Source organism: Aspergillus multicolor (assembly GCF_047715735.1).
Source record: "Aspergillus multicolor strain CBS 133.54 unplaced genomic scaffold BDW74scaffold_27, whole genome shotgun sequence".
NCBI lineage: Eukaryota > Fungi > Ascomycota > Eurotiomycetes > Eurotiales > Aspergillaceae > Aspergillus > Aspergillus multicolor.
The window spans coordinates 351,669-370,615 of record NW_027395978.1 but is presented as its reverse complement, the minus strand read 5'-3'; the positions used below and the strand labels follow the sequence as shown (position 1 = coordinate 370,615).

At 48.5% G+C, this 18,947-nt stretch overlaps 7 protein-coding genes across 7 annotated transcripts; 4 read left to right on the top strand and 3 right to left on the bottom strand.

The window, feature by feature from the left end:
- Positions 1–54: 54 nt before the first annotated feature.
- Positions 55–2,428, bottom strand: BDW74DRAFT_159293 (MFS transporter). The gene is made up of 3 exons (XM_073725444.1): positions 2,198–2,428; positions 1,853–2,084; positions 55–1,804 (listed from the first exon to the last, which is right to left on the bottom strand). The coding sequence occupies exons 2-3, from the start codon at positions 1,992–1,994 to the stop codon at positions 210–212; spliced, it is 1,737 nt and encodes a 578-aa protein (XP_073580680.1). The 5' UTR covers positions 1,995–2,084; positions 2,198–2,428; the 3' UTR covers positions 55–209.
- Positions 2,429–3,111: 683 nt separating this feature from the next.
- BDW74DRAFT_181391 (mediator of RNA polymerase II transcription subunit 14) lies at positions 3,112–6,450 on the top strand (the record flags this gene model as incomplete). The annotated part of the gene is made up of 2 exons (XM_073730008.1): positions 3,112–3,783; positions 3,838–6,450. 2 exons carry the CDS (start codon positions 3,112–3,114, stop codon positions 6,448–6,450), a joined length of 3,285 nt encoding a protein of 1,094 aa, XP_073580679.1.
- A 196-nt stretch (positions 6,451–6,646) lies between these two features.
- On the bottom strand, positions 6,647–9,205 carry BDW74DRAFT_68676 (DNA polymerase epsilon noncatalytic subunit). The gene has a single exon (XM_073733455.1). The coding sequence runs from the start codon at positions 9,098–9,100 to the stop codon at positions 6,866–6,868; it is 2,235 nt and encodes a 744-aa protein (XP_073580678.1). The 5' UTR covers positions 9,101–9,205; the 3' UTR covers positions 6,647–6,865.
- A 347-nt stretch (positions 9,206–9,552) lies between these two features.
- BDW74DRAFT_169901 (SHNi-TPR domain-containing protein) lies at positions 9,553–10,993 on the top strand (the record flags this gene model as incomplete). The annotated part of the gene is made up of 2 exons (XM_073727073.1): positions 9,553–10,623; positions 10,694–10,993. The coding sequence occupies 2 exons, from the start codon at positions 9,553–9,555 to the stop codon at positions 10,991–10,993; spliced, it is 1,371 nt and encodes a 456-aa protein (XP_073580677.1).
- Positions 10,994–11,436: 443 nt separating this feature from the next.
- BDW74DRAFT_68652 (actin family protein) lies at positions 11,437–13,252 on the bottom strand. Its single transcript, XM_073733454.1, has 3 exons — positions 12,954–13,252; positions 12,375–12,873; positions 11,437–12,321 (listed from the first exon to the last, which is right to left on the bottom strand). Exons 1-3 carry the CDS (start codon positions 12,994–12,996, stop codon positions 11,445–11,447), a joined length of 1,419 nt encoding a protein of 472 aa, XP_073580676.1. The 5' UTR covers positions 12,997–13,252; the 3' UTR covers positions 11,437–11,444.
- Positions 13,253–13,340: 88 nt separating this feature from the next.
- On the top strand, positions 13,341–14,523 carry BDW74DRAFT_181387 (telomere length and silencing 1 family protein; the record flags this gene model as incomplete). The annotated part of the gene is made up of 3 exons (XM_073730007.1): positions 13,341–13,714; positions 13,795–14,159; positions 14,279–14,523. 3 exons carry the CDS (start codon positions 13,341–13,343, stop codon positions 14,521–14,523), a joined length of 984 nt encoding a protein of 327 aa, XP_073580675.1.
- A 1,874-nt stretch (positions 14,524–16,397) lies between these two features.
- On the top strand, positions 16,398–18,831 carry BDW74DRAFT_68570 (transient receptor potential ion channel family protein). The gene is made up of 2 exons (XM_073733452.1): positions 16,398–18,426; positions 18,487–18,831. Exons 1-2 carry the CDS (start codon positions 16,581–16,583, stop codon positions 18,774–18,776), a joined length of 2,136 nt encoding a protein of 711 aa, XP_073580674.1. The 5' UTR covers positions 16,398–16,580; the 3' UTR covers positions 18,777–18,831.
- Positions 18,832–18,947: the final 116 nt, after the last annotated feature.

Sequence of the window (18,947 nt, the reverse complement as noted above, 5' to 3'; positions counted from 1 at the left end):
ACTGGCCAATAAGACAAATAATCCCCGTCATATGAGTAGTTCCGAAAACTCGAATTGATAGTGCAGATGGGTTTTTTGGTATTAAGAATAGGACGATATGAATGATTTTGGGTTCCAGGTCGAACCGCTAAGAATTCAGAAACAATCCAGATACATTCACCGCGCGTTAGCCGTCCACTGTATTTACTTTGGGGTAGGCTGCAGAAGGGTCAAGAGGCCTGTGGAGCCTGCTGCTGCGGGAATGTTCCATAGTCATGCTCTTCGGAACTTGAATGCTCTTCTAGCACATCCGACAAAGCAAGTGCATCCCGCTTTCCTCTATCTACATTCACAAGAAGCATGAGTGGCAGCGGGAGAAGGATAAGCACCGCAAGAAAGAAGAATGCAGGACGGATCTCCCCATAACGGTCAGTGATGAACCCAACAATGGCCGGTCCAAATACACTAGATCCTTTATCAGTGATAGCGTAAAGTGAATAAAAGGATGCTTCGTAGCCGGGAGGAATCAGCTGCCCAAAAAAGCTTCGGCAGTAAGATGAAAGGCCCCCCATAACAATTCCATATACGAATCCCAATGGAAACATCTCCCACGGCTGTTGAAGTCCTAAATAACCGAGATTTTTCACCGCCGGGATGAATCCCAATAGACCATATAGGGGTACAAGTTCAAATAAAAGGATGCAAGCGATGATAGTCTGGGAAGCGCGGAGGTTCAATACCCGTGAAACGTAGGTCCAAGAAAAAGCCCCGAGAACTCCTGAAATCATTGTTATCACGTTGATCATCCCTAGCGCTGCAGGTTCCATGTTCAGCTGGGTCTTAGCGAAAAGAACAGCCGTCCCGCTAACAGTGGCGATTCCATCGCTCAGGAGGAACCATGATGCAAGAAATAGTAGTAGATCCTTCAAATGTCGCGTCCGCATTGCTGTACGACCAAGCGACTTCCAAGCGTACGCCATGTAACCGAGCCATGACTGATGGGCCTTGCCACCCTGCATACGCAGCAATGGAGGACCAGGACGTGGCCTAAGCCAGAACGCCGCAGGGATAGTAAACACAAACCACCATAGACCAATTAAGAAGAGAACGACACGCAGAGAAAAGGTAGTCTGGTGGGTCCAGACAATGACAAGTATGCATAACCCTTGTAGCAACACTGCGCTAATATAGCCGATGCCAATCCCATATGACGATATCCGCGTGGACAGTGTCAACTCCTCCGATGTGTTCAACGAAGGTGCCTCCATTGGAGACACACCGTCGGCTTGTAGAAGCGGCGTTCGGGACCCATCCATGGCAGTTGCTTGAACGTCTCTTTCCGTCGAATTGGCATGCTTCAGTAACGAAGGATGATACCGTACCAACAAAGGTAAGAAAGAGTTCAACAGTACAAATGATGCCCCGAGACAGGTGTTAGCCACAATCGCAAATAACCCACCGAGTAGGTATATTTTCGGGGTAACAGAGAGGAAAAACATTGTAGAAATTGAGCCAATGGCTGCAAATGTCACCAAAAGTGTCTTGCGGTAACTTCCGTGGTCTGCAGCCCCCGACATGGAGATAATCAGAATGGCTTGGATGAAAACACTCACGGAGAAAGTGTACATCGCGAAGCTGGCGGTGTTGACTTCGGCTCCAAGAATGTAGACGATGCACTGCCCTGAAGCAGCGGCTTTATTGTTCTGCCAGTTCGCATGAATAGTATCCGGGGTTTTCCAGGTTGCAGTGCATGGTGTTGTTTTGTCTGAAAACAGAACGCCGCGTTCTCGAGCCATCTGCTCTAATGTGATAGGTAAAAATGACCCTGTCAAACATCAGAGAGACTCCAACAGAACAGAGCAACATCTCTTACCCATTGCACAGACTGTAAAGACTTCTGCAGCCCAGCCATAGCTATACCACCCGAGAAGCTCTCTTTTACTTGTCGGTCGGGCGTCATCGCCGGGGTATTGCGGGCGAAGAAGCCCAGGCTCAGCGACTTCATCTTGTTGCATATTGACACGAATAGAAGTGAAACCTGATGGTGAATGCCAACGTTTGCAAGCCTGCCTTTCTTGTGGCAGTCTATTCTTGATACATAGTTGCTGCATGTCGGTCAGTGAACTCCGTATGACCTTGGAGAATATTCGATGCAACAATTAAGGGAAAGCAAAAGTGTGGGGTTAAGTTAGGTAGAGATTGCGAAGGAGAGAAGTACCCAACCTCAGAGTTTATGTTCAAGCGAAAGAATATGTTGGCAGTTCTGAAGAAGGCATTTAGATAGGAATACCCTAATGTTGCAATTGTACGGCATAAGGAGGCTTGGGCGAGTTGCGAGATCTAATAGTAAGGAGGCAACCTTACCCTTCGAAAATCAAGCACACCCCGTAAGTCGTCAGCTGAGAAAGTAAGACCAATCATAAAAGATATAGGATGGATAGAAGACGATTTATCTAGTCGAGCTAGATAGACGTGAGAAGAGAGAGCCATCAATAGGCCGTGGGTCAGGGGCAAGCCTATGCATCAGGCATCAAGGCATCAATAGCTGCCACTGCATCGCCTCCCGTGTTCCATGCATTTGCATCACTGATTTCTTCCTTCGTATCCTATTCCGTTACGCTGAAATTAACTGAGGCAATGTCAGCTCTCTTGTACTAGGTCAATCATTGCAATCAAAACGTTCTTCCATTCTGCCATAAACTTTACCTATATGTCTCAGAGCCCGTGAGCATTTTCTACCTACCAGCGGCTTCACCCCACAACTCTCACTTCTGGTACAGCAGCGCATTACTTCGTCGTGAGGGCGCTGTGCTCGAGTGGACCGAACACACGTGTTTCTTCATTCAACCCTACGAACTATCAAGCAATTCCGCCGCAGTTGACCGCAAAGTCCCTTCTTGTCAATTTAGTTTACTTGAAGGCTCGGATACGGAACGTTACCAGCGGATATCGCTACTGCAACCCAAGCAATATATATGGCGCTGCGTTGAAGGGTCTAAAGCATAGAGGGTAAAGGGAAGCCAACCCTGGCGCGTCCCAAGCCTCGGACAGCGCCCAGAACCACATCTCTCTGCCTGCACGGGGGAAGGAAGAAACGGGCTAGGGTCTCTTGGGATCCGTTATTCCAGTAATATGCCAGGCGTCGTTATGGATCACAATCATGTCGCTGAATCAGGATCAGGCGCGCATGATCAGACTAATGGTATCACATTCAATCAATCAGGAAACCCCGTCGGTCTACAAAATGGCTCACTATGTGCCAATGGAGTTCAGCATCCTGATCATCATGGAAACGATGAGTTCACCAAGATGATGCTGCCCGTTACGGGAGACCTGCCCGAATTGCAGCACATCGTTCAAGGCTTTTTTCCACTGTCAAAATTACTCAGTCGTTCAACACAGCAGTGCTGGAATGATCTCGCAGAGTTAATCGCAGAGCTATCAGATATTCAAGTCTCATCCCATGGTTCCAATACCTCGCCGATATCGCACACTGGAAAGATGCTCGGAAATCAATCTCCAGAAAACCTGCGAAAGAAGCTTCGTGTCCTGGAGTTTGCCCAAGCGAAGCGAGGGGAATTCATCAAACTCCTCGTACTCTCACAATGGAGCCGACAAGCTGCAGATGTAAGCAGGTTGATTGACATTCAAAATCACATTCGTACACAGCACCAAGCTTACGGGGGAGCCTTGCAATGTCTGGGTGATATGAAAAGAGACCTTGTTCGAGCACAGGTGGCGAATCCAGACCTAACAACTGCTTTGGAGGTATTGTCCAAGGAGGAGGTCATCTCCATGCCAGATGTAAGCTTCGGCTCGATATTCCCACACAAATTCTGTCTAACCTTCATTGTTTAGCTTGGGTATAGACCTCCGAAATCTCTGACACCGAGATCCACCCTGAGAAGGCTGCGTAAAATCAACAGAATCATCAGTATGAGACTATCGTTGCATGATAACATACCCCATGCCTTTCAGAAGTACCGAATTCATGATGGCCGCGTGACATTCATTGTATCCGGGGAGTTCGAACTTGATTTATCCATTGGAGAAGAGGATGCCGAGTCTCAATTCTTCTTCGTCGACATTCGCTTTCTTTTCAAGCCTACGCCCTCGGTTTCAGCGGGTCGAATGTTTAGTGAACTTGATATCAAGATCAACGATACTCTTCGAAGTGGTGGATTGCCTGAATGTTTCGACTGGCTGCATAATCTCACGCTAACGAACAAAATAAGCATACTTACTAGGCAGGCTTCTGAGATGAGCAGGAGTATCTGGTCTAATGTCTTGCGCATTGAGTTGTTGCACAGGACCTTGATTTTACAGTATTGGGCATCGAAACCCGGCACGAAAAGTTGGCTTGAGATTGGTATACGACGGGGCCCTCGGAATACCACTGTCGGTGAGTCGTCTCTACCGTCACTGGGCTTGCGCTGGATGAGGGATGGACAGGAGGTGGGTTCAGACAATATCGAGTTTGACACAAACAATCTTTCTGTGGATCGCCTTCTTCGAAGTGTCATTGCTTTGCACATTTCCTACATACTTTCTTCTGTTTTCAGCAAGATTCGCGAAAAGCTTCTTTATTCAGCTGGCTCATTGTCATTACACGCCCACTTTACCAGTGTTGAACCCAGCGAGTGCGAACTTGATGTTCAACTGACGGCATCCCGTCGACTCCGAGTTGCAATCGAGCCTTTGTCTGGAGCTGTAATTTTAGCAGCTACACCAAATACACTCGAACGCATTGACTCTGATCGCAATGTGGATCGCCCGATCATTGATGATATAGTATCTCGCATTGGACGACTTCGCTGTGCTGCTGCGATAGAGCAGGTAGAATCTCAGGTGAAGATGCTTGGATTCAGCTCGATGAGCCCGAGGAATCTTGGGATTGACGCTCGAAGCATATTTCCCGCCAATGTTCTAAGATTCTCCTTTTTTGGACATCGTCTCTGGGGGCGTACCTGGTTACTTGCCGCAACAAGTAGTATGGATGGCGATAAATGGTGGATCATTCAGACTCAACCAGTGGATTCTACAACGGCCGATCGTACCTTTGATACATTGACTCATGCCGGCCCTGCTGTTTGCTCGGCGCAGGTCATTTGCAATATCCTACTACCCGCACGGCAGACAGGCTACTCGTCACTTGCCGATCTGGGCCATTGCTTGTCAGGGTTCTTGGCCATATATGCGAATGCACGCTTCTTGGAAGATTTGCAGTTTATCAAGACCTGGCCACCTCTGCAACATCTCAAGATTGGATCTGGCTCTCAAATCCCAGACCTCAACATCGAGTATGAGGCAACGAGCCTTCCGGAAGCTCTACGAGTAGCTTTGCCCACGGGCGTAAAGAAGAAAGCATTCATTAAAAAAACAGTTCGCCTGGCCTTTCATGGAGTGGACCACCACAGAAACGTCGCTATAATGGTTGCGTATGGCAACATGTATAGTTCTTTTCCCGCCTTGAGTGATCTGATTCCAGAAGATGACAGCTCGCTGGTCCTTCAGAAAAAAGGAACCAGTTTTGCACTTCGTCTGGTTGCGTTCCCTGGCTATCCTGTCGTTGCTAACCTCTTCGAAAATCTTCAAAGACTTGAATGTGTGTTATCAATATATGAGGTCCTTCGACGGAAGAAGCTAAATACACGTTCTCTATCATTGTCTCACCTGAGCTTCGCCTACGGGCCCGGCAGAGATCTTTTTGCACAACTTGATATCGAATCTCAGGTTCAATCTACTACGAAAGCAGATGCTCTGAAACTCGTGCTTGGAAAGGGACCTTTGTTCCATCTCCGTCTAGGCATAAGTTTTGGTCATTCGAATCCCCATCGCAGGTTACAAGGGTCCTTGGCATCCAATCTAAACCGGCCTACATCCGACGCCGGTTTGGACACTTTTGCAGAATTATTATCATTTACGCTTCCCGTGATGCGAGCCTTCGACCGGCTCATGGCGACTACTTCTCATAATGAGTCATTAAAAGTGCATGTTACTGTGCGTAATGCGACGTCTTACCAGATCCACTACCCTCTCGAGGAATGCCAGTTCCTATTAGGGGTTCGCCAGCATCAAAACCAACCAGTCTGGATTCTCAAGGATGTGACCAGTTCCCAGAATGGGCCCGGCGAACTCCAGTTCAAACAAAAACTTTCGAGCTTTCTTTACGACTCCAAGGGGACTGGCTGGAGAGGACTTGGCAGCGGGGTCATTGCAGAGCCCGACCATGTTGGAAATTTATTGGATGAGCTCGACAAATTCATGACATCGATCAGAGCCGATGTGGCTTCGAAACCACCGGGTAATAAACCTCCCCGTGACAGCCCTGCCACCAACAATCAGCCACCAGCCAGTGAACTTGCTAAGGCAGCAGCAGCTCCTGATCCGCGCGAGGGTCTAGGTATTAGATCTTCACAGCAGAGACCAGGCCCTGCTCCAATATCCACCGATGTGATTATGATCGATTAACGGCCTTCTCCTAGTTTTCCGACATTGCATGAAGAATGGCCCTTCATTTGTGCTCTTTATACTCTTAGCGGGGTTATTGGGAGCAAGTGTATTTTTTATAGCAATCTTAGCGACCTTTGTTATTTTATAAAGATAACTTCCGGAAGTTGCATTCCTATATCTAATCTAAAGCTAATATTTCAGATATCTGCCAAATTGCGATTTATATCACCTCGTAAACCAAAGGTCCCGGCATATACGATCGTCTATTACAGCAACACTCTATGACTTGACTGCTACTGTCTAATATTCTTTAAAACCCTTTAGTTGCCCATGTGTTCTGCTGGGCAGGAATCTTATAACCTTACCAATATCTTCCATCTTGCATACGGTCTGTTGCTGACACCGGAAATTGCTATTATCTGTACCTAAACAACTAAAGACGGCCTTCTTTCACGCGGCCTCTATTCTTCAGCACATCGTACTCGATCCATGTGACCGTCGATACGTCACTTTCGGGTAGGAACCTGGCAGGATTCATCACATGGCATCCTTCATATGTTACGCAGAACGGTGCAGCCTCGGCATCCGCCAAAATGAATGCGGTCGGTAGTGGATACAACTGTAGGGATGACGCATAGTCCCATAAGACAGGGCGCAAAGATTGAGGGAAAGGAGACATAGTGCCTTGGTCAAGTATAGATTTGACAAGTTTCCGGGCTGAGAGAGTCGCTGCAGGGGTTTGATTAGTATTACCAGCCCCTTGATAGTCTTGAAGGTGCATTTGATCTCCATTGTTGATGGCGCTGTTCGAATTGTCTTCAAGATCAGCAGTATTATGGCCAACGGTCATAGCATTTCGTCTAAGACGGCCCGATATATCATCGCGAAGAATTGCAATGTCATGTACAGGACCAAACAGAGAGATGCGCGACGGGTTGGTGGTCCAAAGAGCCTCTCCAGGCGGCTCTGACACTTGATTTTGGCCTAGCTGAGAATTTGCCGTTGCAAACGCACGTTTCACCCTGGAAGTGAACAGATCTGGAACTGCATGCCGCGGTAACGCAGACGATGCACCTGCTGAGAAGCTCGAAGACCAGGGATCGTTGTCACCCGGCACAAAGACGAACGTTGACCGCTGTAGCAATGAGGGAAATTCGGACAAAACTAATGCAAGCATGTCGAAACATTCCTTGTATTCGATGCTTCCGCTGTGGCCCCCCCCACTGATTATTGCTTTCTGAACAAAGTTGCCAGCGAGAACAAATAGCATAGGGCGTTCTTGCAAGACTGCCTCGTTGTATAGACTAAAGACTTTCCGCAACGCGTCCATGGTCTTCATATTATCAAGATTGACTTCCCCCATGATGACAATCTTGAAGCGACGATTTAACGAAACCCCATCGTGGGCCTCTTGCAGACATCTCGTCTGGATTTGTCTCATACGAGAACCTTGAGCGCGCTCACTGCCTACGCCAAGGAAATCTACCCAGCCAAATCCGCCGCTAGAGCTGATGTGCTGGCTTTTCTCATGAATATTCATTCCGAGAGAAGTGTCTCGCCGTTCACAAGGAGGACCACAAATGGTGACTCCAACAAATTTGCCTCCTATCACGCCTCCGATGCCGCTATTTCCGCCTAATGTAGAGCCTCTGACATTTTCTTCTTCCTCGTAGATACCGTCGACGAGTACAAACATACCCGGCGTGAGCCAGGCGCCATTCTCCGGGATGAGACGAGCATGACTCAAGTCCAAGACAATACTGCCCGTCGAGTCGGTAAGAGACAGTTCGCCGGTAGGGGACATGGATAGTAGACCCATTAGCAAATGAGATGTACCGCTCCTACCAAGCAGGTTTGCAACAGGAGTAAGCCGATAACACTGGGTTTTGGCAAACGAGGACGAGGACCGCTGCAAAGTGGGAACAGAAGCAGCCGCTATCGAAACCTGGAAAGACTCATTTCGCAATAGACGCTGATGTACAATGTTATAACGATCTCGGAATAACGCCGTCTTGCGAGAGGGTTGTGGGAACAGAGAGGGCTTCGTTTTCGCAACTTCAAAATGCTTCTTCTCTGCATTGTATGAAAGCCTCGGCGTATCAAAAGCACCGGTAATTTTGATCCAATGCCGGGGATGAACCACAGGATCATCCGATTCACTCGGTGCTTGATCAACAGTCGTTGTTAATGTTGAACTGGAGGGCTGTAAGTTAAGAACCCCGCCAACGCTTGCCCTTCGTAATGCTTCTTCTTTTGAGGCCATTTTCGAGTCAACAAATCTGCCACCGCTCATGTTTCCTTCCATTGTCTCTAGGATAGCTTTTAGTGAAGCTCCCTTGCCTTCCTCGACGATAACGCCCCCGCCGGCCTTTCTCCAACTCTTTGCAACCTCATCGAGCACGCGTTCCGCAAGACCCTCTTCACGCCAACCTGAGCCACAATGCTTACCCACAAATGCCGCTAAAGATTGAAGGGAAGAAGAAGATAGTGTTAAGTTGTGTTTCCTGGTGAAAGTGCGGAATGCGATAGGTCGGAGTGTGGAAGCGGGAAGTAAAATGGGGAGAATGGATGTTCTGGTCGGAATCGAGGTAAGCTTGCTTGACCTCAAGGGATGAGCAGGAGTACCAAATGCCGGTGACGACGAAGGCACAATGTCTGAATTCATCATAGCGCGGGGATGTTGTACGGGTTCATAAACCGAGGACTAGCGAGTAGACGCTCGTTGACCTTGGGAAACTTAGCTTAGGCCGAACAGAAGCCTGCGAAAAGAAAAAAAAAAAAAACCATGTCTATTTGAAAACTTACAGTGGTACCTCGTGGTCGCCTTCGGTAAATTAATGGGCGCGATTAGATATGACATGCTTTTAAGAAGGCGGCAAGAGACGCGTGATGCCACCCGCGTCACGCGTGTCCGCCTATATACTCCGTACCTAATGGGCGGAAGCGATTGAACCTTTTTTGCTCAACTTGTAAGTGCCATTTGTCTCCCATTTTTTTTTTCTTGGGCTGCGCTCTTCTCGAAATCCTTGTCATACACTCGATAAGTTGATATTCACCTGAACCTTGGTTTTGAGATAGCATTTTGTTCTTTTCCAAATTGCCTAGAGGAACCTACGAATCATGGATGCTAAAAGTCCGGCTGGGTCACCCGAATTTCCTGCAGGCGATACACGCCAGAAATTGGATTTGTTGATCAAGCGTGCCGCTGCAAAAGATGCGATTCAAGACTACAATGCGGCTGCGGAACTCTACTCAGAAGCTACTGAAATTCAGGCTCACTTGAACGGGGAGCTATCGCCCGAGAACGCCGACCTTTTATTCACCTACGGGAAAGCTTTATACAATGTCGCCATCAGCAAGAGTGATGTTCTCGGCTCAAAGGTCGCCGGGAAAGCGCAAGCCCAGCCGGTATCAGAAGAAAAAGGGGCCCCAGCCAAATCGGCCACAGTCGCTGATAACCTCATCAAGAACGCTGTATCTTCAAGCTCCTCGACTAAAGAAGTGAAGCACCGGGAAGTGGTCTCGCAAGACGCTGTGAGCAAAGCATATTTCCAATTCACTGGCGACGAAAACTTCGACCTTGACTCGGAGGAGGATGACGACAATGCTGCTGCTGCTGCGGAAGAAGAAGAAGAAGATGATGATGATGATGACGATTTCGCAAACGCTTTCGAGGCCCTTGACTTGGCCCGGATCCTTTATCACAAGAAGTTGAACGCTTTCGAAGAAAAGAATGGCAAAGGCAAATCCACAGATTCTACACCAGAACTCAAGGACATCAAGGAGCACTTAGCCGATACATACGATCTTCAAGCTGAGATCTCACTAGAGGGCGAGAGATTCTTAGATGCTGTCAAAGATCTAAAGACAGCGCTCGAACTCAGACAGTCGCTGTTTCCATTGGAAGACCCATCGATTGCTGAATGTCATTACAAACTGTCCCTTGCCCTTGAGTTCGGCGCCGTCAAGCATGATGAACTAGAAGGTGAAATTAAACCTGTCAACGTGGATGAGGAAATGAGAAAAGAGGCAGTCACTCAAATGGAAAGAGCTATTGAAAGTTGCAGGGTTAGAATGGCCCAAGAGCAGAAAAAGTTGGAAACAGATGATTCCTTGGATGAGGACAAGCGTACAGCTCTAAAACGGAGAATAGTCAATGTGAAGGAGATTATATCAGACATGGAGCAGAGGGTGAGTCTTTGGCGGCTTGATCACCATCTTATCCGGCGATTTCCTGCTGACTTGTTTTCTCCCTGTGTAGCTGCTCGATCTTCGACGTCCGCCAGTATCTGTCGAGAAGGGACTTGAGGACCAAGATGAAAATATGATTAAAGGAATTTTGGGGCAAATCATGGGCGAGTCAGACAGCAGCAAACAGAACCTGCTTGACGTTGCTACCCAAAATGCCACCGATCTCTCCGCGTTTGTCAAGCGCAAGCCAACTAGCAGCAAGCCATCCCAACCGGCCAACTCTGCTTTAAAGCGCCCCGTACAAGGGAATACGCTTGAAGAAGATTCCAAGAGACCTCGAGTGGATGATGGCGATGCAAAGGCCAATTGATGAATCTTGCTCTACCTTCACCATTACTCTTTGTATGATACCCTGGTACACTTGCTGGTAATCCAGTCATCGATGCCGTTCGTAGACCTCCTACGAGATAACATACTACTCATCGCAGGCATAAACGATGCTGACTGCCATACACTGCTGTTTTAAAATCAGACCGCGCCGCCAGAACAAGATCTGGAATCGATGGAATCATTTCCGGGCATTATAAGTAGTACGTGTAATTTCCCGACGTCCATAAACCTGGATTTAATCCGACCTCTGTGCTGTATAGAGCTCAAATGCACCTTCCCACCCCGTGCAGAACAAGCACAAGAACACCAAATGGATCCTACCACATGCCCGGCTACAGACGAACATAAACCCCTTCAACCACGGCCCACAGTTTTAGGAGAAGCCGCAAGGAAGAGAAGAGCAGAAACAGGATGAGGGGAAAATATGAGAGCTATTTGCAGCGTTTCTCAACAATGTTTGGGCCGTGCTCGTCAAACTCTTTCTTTGAAATCCACATTTGATGGAATGTGCCCAGACTAGCGAGGATGCTTCCACCAATCCAGGAACCAAATCTGCGCTCGGACGTGTTCCCCGGCGCAGAGATTCTGACTCGTGGTCCTGGGTACATTTGCGTGAGTTCTTGGTTAAGGCGGTCGGTGAACCCATAGAGCAAGCTTGAAGCGCCTGTAACGACCACATTGGCTAGTAAATGCGGACGAAGGTCGACATCAACCCCATTCAAAGCAGCTTTGACCAACTCAGGGACAGTCTGAGCTTGTGTGGGTGCAGGGAATAAAGAGTCAGAATCAGGTATGGCGGCTTTGGCGTCAAATAGAGACTCAACAACCCTGTAGCGATCGACGCCAAACACTTGGTTATATCCATCAGGGAATTCAAACGGCCGGCCTGGGGAGCTCCGCGCCATTTCCTCGTTGGGAATGCCATTGGGACCTGGGGCCGAGAGTTTCGCGGGGCCAGGCCACACTTGTACGACGCACTCCTTAAACTCGGAAAGTGTTCGCTCTTCAAGCAGGCTACGGTAAGAGGCGTCGGGCGTTCTATCGGATGGAAATGTCTTGTACTTGACCTGAGGAGGCTGGCCAGCTTCAACAGCTGCTTTCGAAGAAATCAGGTAGTGAGGCGTGATAGTGATGGGCTGCGGTGTACTTGATTTGAATAGGGCGCGAATCTGGGACGAAATATAGTCACCACCTAAAGGCGAGTGCTGAACGCCGCGCTTGAGCACCATGCCATCATGAACTGGAGTGATAGAGATATTAGAAGCACCAATATCAATGACAAGAGCGGAGGCTTTGCCGGCGGCAAACCTGAAGTGAGGAGAGTCAGCCTGTTGGCCAATGTCGCGATCTTTCAGACTTACGATGCTAAAACACCATTCCTCGCAAGGTAGAAAGCCGGTGTCCCCCATTTTTCCATTGCAATTTCAATTGTCTTTTCGCGAGCCTTGGTGGGATTCCAGCTGCATTCGGACATTAGCAGAGGGCTGTCTGTAAGAGGTTTCTCGTCGGTTTCTACACCCTCCATCTCGGTTGGCAGTTCACCATCGGGCACATCATTTAGACCGTTCTGCAATGGATTGCCAGGTTTAGCACCTGTAAGACGCGACGTGAACGAGTACTCCCACAGCCTTTCTGCCATGTCCCAGTCCTCTACAATACCATCCCTGCCCATAGGGTTCCTAATTGACAGTCCAGGACGAGGAGTGACGAAAACATCATCACCAAAGACGATTTTCTCTTGGTTGTCAGAAGAGTACTTTCCATAGTATGTTGGAATAAGAGATTTTGGTGTATCTTCGCCTGCGAAGCCGGCGCGCGTGCTTGAAAACCCGGGATCCAGAACTATGGCCGAAACCTCATCTGAACGTGCCAGAGACATTAGCAATTCATCCAAAAGCAAGGATGATGATTGAAAAGCTCCTGCTTCTCTCACCACGTACCTCCACCGTACTCGGCAGCCGAAGGGGGAACCGAAGGGTTCATTGTTGAATTTGAAGAGCGTAGGGCCGCAATGGAGATAAAAAGCCAATGTACCAACAGGGACTCCCTTGCCAGGGAGAAGTATACTAGGGACGAAGTTCGCAGCAATTGCGGAATGAGGCTTAATGCCGGGGATCAAAAAGCGCAGAGTGAAAGAAGGGGTTAAACGGAGAACTTGCGGGCTTGGTGCGGCCCCAGGAAAATCACAAGCTTTGGGACAGGCGATTTGATGACTACGTAACCGTACTATGTATGTACCTACAACCTACCCGGCCGCATTTCATCTTGCTTCCGCTAAACCCCCAAAAATTGATATACTTGCGCATCACCACACTCTATAACTCACTATGGATACAGACTGTGACCCACATTCTGAAGTAGTGTTCCGCCCAGGGAAACGAAGAAAATACCAACGCCGTCGGCTGGAGGAGACCGACAGTCAAGAAATCCAAGCTTCAAGCGAAGCTGTCTTGACATCCCAATATCCCCATCACGATCCAGAAGTCGGGCAGGCCGTTGATGCTCTTCGAATTCGACGGCTTCGTCGCTCTCGCAGAGGCGGCATAGAATTCTCAACAACGCCGCGACCTACAACAGACCACATGTCCCGAACTGCACTTTCGGTGGCGACGGAAGAGGACATAGAGAGCGAGCGACTACGAGCCATGTGTGATCGCTTCACAGCTCATACTGGGCAAACACTGGATGTTGATAAGCATATGTACGGAATTCCCTTACGCCGTCGTTTATTACGCTTCCTGCTACCCCCACAGGTTTTGCGATAGAGACTAACAATGTAAGGATGGCTTTCATAGAATCTGAGCTAGCTAAACGATATCAACGCGGCACTTCTAGCCTCTTACATGACATGTCGGATCCCAGTGCAACTACACTGAGCGGGGCCAACAGCCCTCTATCTACCGCCGATTTTCCCGAGCGCGAGCCCGCTTCCCTGGGGAAGCTACACGAGATAGACCTTGGCCACGAGGCCAAAATGCGAAATATCGCTCGAACTGAAGAGGCCACGAAGAGGATGAATAGCCATGAAGACGAGCCGTCATCGGAGCGCCCGTCTTCCGAGCTAACAACCCGACATCGAAAACGGCGGACAAGCAAAGATATCGAAAGAGACCGGCTAGTGGAGGAGGTTTTGCGCGAGAGCAAACGTATGTATCTTCTACTTGATCCATAAGCGCTGTACCTGGACTGGTATTCTTATAGCAAAAGCTATAAATATTCCATCTGGCGCTTTGCTTGCACCTATAGCTAACGCATATGTTTCTAGTGGATGTCTATGATGAACCGGAAGGAGATGAAGTAGCAGCCGATGACCAAGCGGCTGACGATAGGGTCGCGGAGCAGTTTCGACGGGACTTCCTTGATGCTGTCCAGTCGCGTCGCCGGGTCGCGCGGACGAAACCTACGAAACAGCCTGGCAAACCGGAGGCACCAAAAGGCCCCAAGCTAGGAGGTAGTAGAAGTGCGAGAGCGGCAATGCGTGAGATGCAAGAGAGGGGCTTGCGGAAGTAAGATTTATCTTCTCTTGGAATGGGTTAGAGCTGATACAATCGACGCAATCTCGATTCTTAAGGAAGCTGGTCAGCTGCGATGGTTGAGTCTCTGCTATACTGTGTAGTTCAACCCATACGGGGAGCATCGACGGCCTTTCCTGGAGCGGAACAGGGCTCTTAGTACTCCGTACGATGGATGGTGATGATGTTCCATTTGCCCAATGTTGCACAAATGAGCCTGACAGTCTCAAGCTTGACATGCAGCTAAATATACGGACTCACGGAGTAGACTTCTTGTAGTCTAAATAACTAACACTTGCATGAAATAATTTGCGAACTTAGAACAAGCATAATAAAACAATAAATCACTGTCTTCTTTTTTGTCTCGTGTTTAGTAAGTGGGTCCTGTGCTAGATAGCAAAATGTTACAATTATGGACACAGGTATCAACTCACGGGATGTTAATTAAAGCGTAATTAAACTGCGTCAAGCCATTGGTGTCAATAATATTGAGACAATGTCGGAGTGCCTGTTTCATGGTAATAGAATTTCTAGTATAAGTGGTACATGACTGACTCTATATCTATCTACTTTTGTTTATATACTGTAGCCACGGAGTAGAACAATAATGAAACGGAGAATACTCCTATCCTATATACAAAGCCAGAAAACCAAGATCTCCGCCACAGGTCAGGGGCTGTAACTTGGGAACCAGGAGAGCATCATTGGCCAGGTGGAGGCTGGTTGAATTATTGTCAATATACGACAGGTGATTGTCTAACAGACACGGCCATTATTAGATCACTACTACTAGTTACCTACTCCGTAATAGAGAAGTATCTAGGCATGACCACTACTCCGTATGTATTTCCAACATTTGCTTCAACCACACGGAGCCGAGGGCTCTCTGATCCATCGATTTATGGTCCTATCAAAAGTCCTCTACTATAACTACAGAATCTACTACTATTATTATCGTTTTCCTGCCCCATTGCCTACTTTTCGGAATGCGGAGTCCACTTTCCAAGCCTTACCCACTTATAGTCAGTTTGATAACCACATTATACGGAGACATCTATGTATTCAGCTGCCTTCTCGAGACTTGTGTTCGCCCTAGGGTACATGCTGCTATATATTATCTGCACGATCAACTCGACGGCTGTTGGTTCTAACACCATAGTGTGTGTGCCTCAGAAAACTAGAAGTGTAGGCCTTGAGGTCTAGAACTTGACTCAAAAGAAGCAGCGATTATCAGTGATCCAGTCAGACCCATCCACAAACCAATGAGCATCCACTTTCTATCCCGGCTTGAGACACTCAGGGGCAACCCGCTGCAGCCTTCAGCCACTGAGCCATCTGGGCTTTCTTCTTGCATTCCTATTAGACATTTGCTCTGGCGAATCGTGGCTAATTTAGGCCACTTTCGTATCTAGCGGCGGCGCGGCCTAATGACCTCGATTCTGGGATCTCTTAGGGTGGGCGAGTAGTGTCTCCAGCATGAGCGCTTCCTCCCCCCGGCTTCCCTTCTGCTGACTTCTTTGTGCGTTTGCGGTCTTCTTCTGAATACTCAGTCATTCACCTTCAATCTTTCATTCATCGTCTCCCTGCTGCAACACTCGTTTGAAATATCTTCTTCGCGTCTGTCTTTGCCGTCGCCGTACTACGTACCTGCTTCTTTTGTTTTGCTCGTCTTTTTCCCAAAGGGCTGAACTCTCAAGCGCCACGCCCGAGGGAGCGCCAGGAAGAGTGGAAGACTTCTACCAACCAGCCCAAAAAAGGCGCTCTAGCTCGGCTCTTCTATCGCTTTACTATATGTCCTTCTGTTGAATAATTTGCATCCTCCCAGTCTTGTGTCTTTCCGTTCTTCGTCACTTTCGAGATCGCATTCATTTCCTTTTCTTGCATTCCCGACAGGTTGACCCTGCTTCTTTATTTCTGATCAACTCGACTGGTGCGAAAGATCAGACTCTATTCGAATAACGCCGTTCTAATCATTGTGATTTATTTATAGCGCCCCTGTACCGCAGTGTCCCATAGGAGTCGCTTGATTTTTGGTACGAACTGTGGCCACTACTTATGCTTGCCAATATGCTAGGCTTGATATATTCGCCTACTACCCTCGCTGTGCTGGCACTGTTGGCTGCCAGGGGCTATGCCGCTGACACCCTGAGCACAGAAAGTCTTTCAACTTGCTTGACTGATTCCGATATTCAGGTGAACAAGCTGGACATAACTTTTTCTCGGTCTACCAAGAACATCACTTTCGACGTATCTGGCACAAACACGAGAGTCCAGAATGTCACGGCGTCATTATCTGTAACTGCCTATGGTAACGAAGTGTATACCAAGGAGTTTGATCCCTGTGACAGCGCGAATTACGTTGAGAAGCTTTGCCCTGTTCCAGCTGGCACATTCTCGGCCACAGGTTCTCAGACAATTCCCGACGAGTATGTGAGTCAGATTCCGGCAATTGCGTTCTCGATACCGGACCTTGATGGAGTGGCGAAGCTCGAATTGAAGTCAAAGGACGACGGCAATGAAGTGGCCTGCATCGAGTCTGAATTGAGCAACGGGAAATCAGCGGAAGTCCCTGCTGTTTCTTATGCTGCTGCCGGCATGGCTGGGGCTGCACTGGCTTTAAGTGGACTTTCAGCCTTGGGATCTGCCGGCCACGTTGGCTCTGCGACTTCTAGTCCAGGGTTCGGAGAAGTTATGGGCTGGTTCCACACTATGGCCACCACCGGCATGCTTAGTGTCAGCTATCCCAAAGTCTACAGCAGCTTCGCAAAGAACTTCGCCTTTAGTACCGGCTTGATACCACTGGCCGCGATGCAACATTCGATCGACAACTTCAGGCGTTTAACGGGCGGGAATCTTACCCAGAACAACTATGACTATTGGCAGGATGTGAGCACTTCGTCATCTTACACTACCCAAAAGAGATCACTTGAAATGCTACCCGGAGTAGCACGGCTAGTTATGCGCGAAGTGGAAGCCTCGGTGAACAGCACGTCTTCCGGCAATGCCACCTCGAGTGGCGAAGAGAGCCTTCTCTCAGCAGATGGAATCTCCAAGTTGAGCAACGAGTTGCTTATCCCACAGTCCAATACATTCATGACCGTCCTGTTAATCTTCGCCATTGTTATTGCGGCGATAACAGTGGGCATATTGCTCGTCAAGGTAATACTCGAGCTGTGGGCGCTCAATGGCTCTTTCCCTAAAAAGCTTGCCGATTTCCGTGAACACTACTGGGGTCTCCTTGCTCGTACAATCACGAACTTGATTCTCGTTGTTTATTCTATCTGGGTCATGTATTGCGTTTACCAGTTTTCGAAAGGTGATTCCTGGGCGGCACAGCTTCTCGCAGGAGTGACTCTGGCTCTATTCACCGGCGTCCTCGGATTCTTCGCTTTCCGCATCGTACATCTAGCCCGGAAGTATAAGAAATCTGAAGGCGATGCATCCTCGTTGTACGAGAACAAAGAGAACTGGCGAAAATACAGCCTCTTCTACGACAACTATAGAAAGGGCTGCTGGTGGCTCTTCATTCCCGCTATCCTTTATATGCTCATCAAAGGCTGCATTATTGCTGGTGCAAATGGACATGGAATGGTTCAATCCACTGGTCAGCTTGTTGTCGAAGCGCTAATGCTAATTCTTCTGCTTTGGCACCGGCCATATGTCGCCAAGTCCACTCAATGGATCAACATCACTATTCAGGTAGTGCGTGTTCTATCTGTCGCCTGCGTGCTGATTTTTGTCGACCGGCTTGGGTTTTCTCAGACAACCAAGACAGTTACAGGCGTTGTCCTGATTGTCGTCCAGTCAGCGTTGACCGGTATTCTTGCCATCCTTATAGCTGTCAACGCCATTATTCTTTGTTGCCGTGAAAACCCCCATGCTCGGCGCAGAAAGGAGGCTGGTGAGTAAATCCACGCAAAGCTTATTTGCATCAAACACTGACATGGCCTTTCTATGTTAGAAAAAATGAACCGCGATATTGATGACCTCACTCCTCTTGACGCTCGTGATTCACTTTTGATGGATCACCCACCTCGCAAAGACTATTCGGAGATGAGCAACTTCAATTTCACCGGTCCCTACGAACCTTACCGGGACACCGATCGTCTTGTAGACTCTCAATACCGGGACGATCCCCAACACAGCCGTAACGTGAGCAGAAACAGCCGAGGCAGTCGCGACAGCCATGAGAGCCATGGATCTCCTGATGGCCGCCATCCGACAAGGCCTGGGTATGGCTTTGCTTACTGAGACCCAAAGTCGTAGGTTTCGAACTTCGGTGGATTCCTTCAAATATCTTGCCATTCTATCTCCGGCTTTCTGTCCATGCATCTTCTTATCAAGCGCCATATTTGATGACTTTAGCGTTTCTTGTTAATACCTTTTTGACCCATCGTCTCGATTGGACACCCTTTTATATTG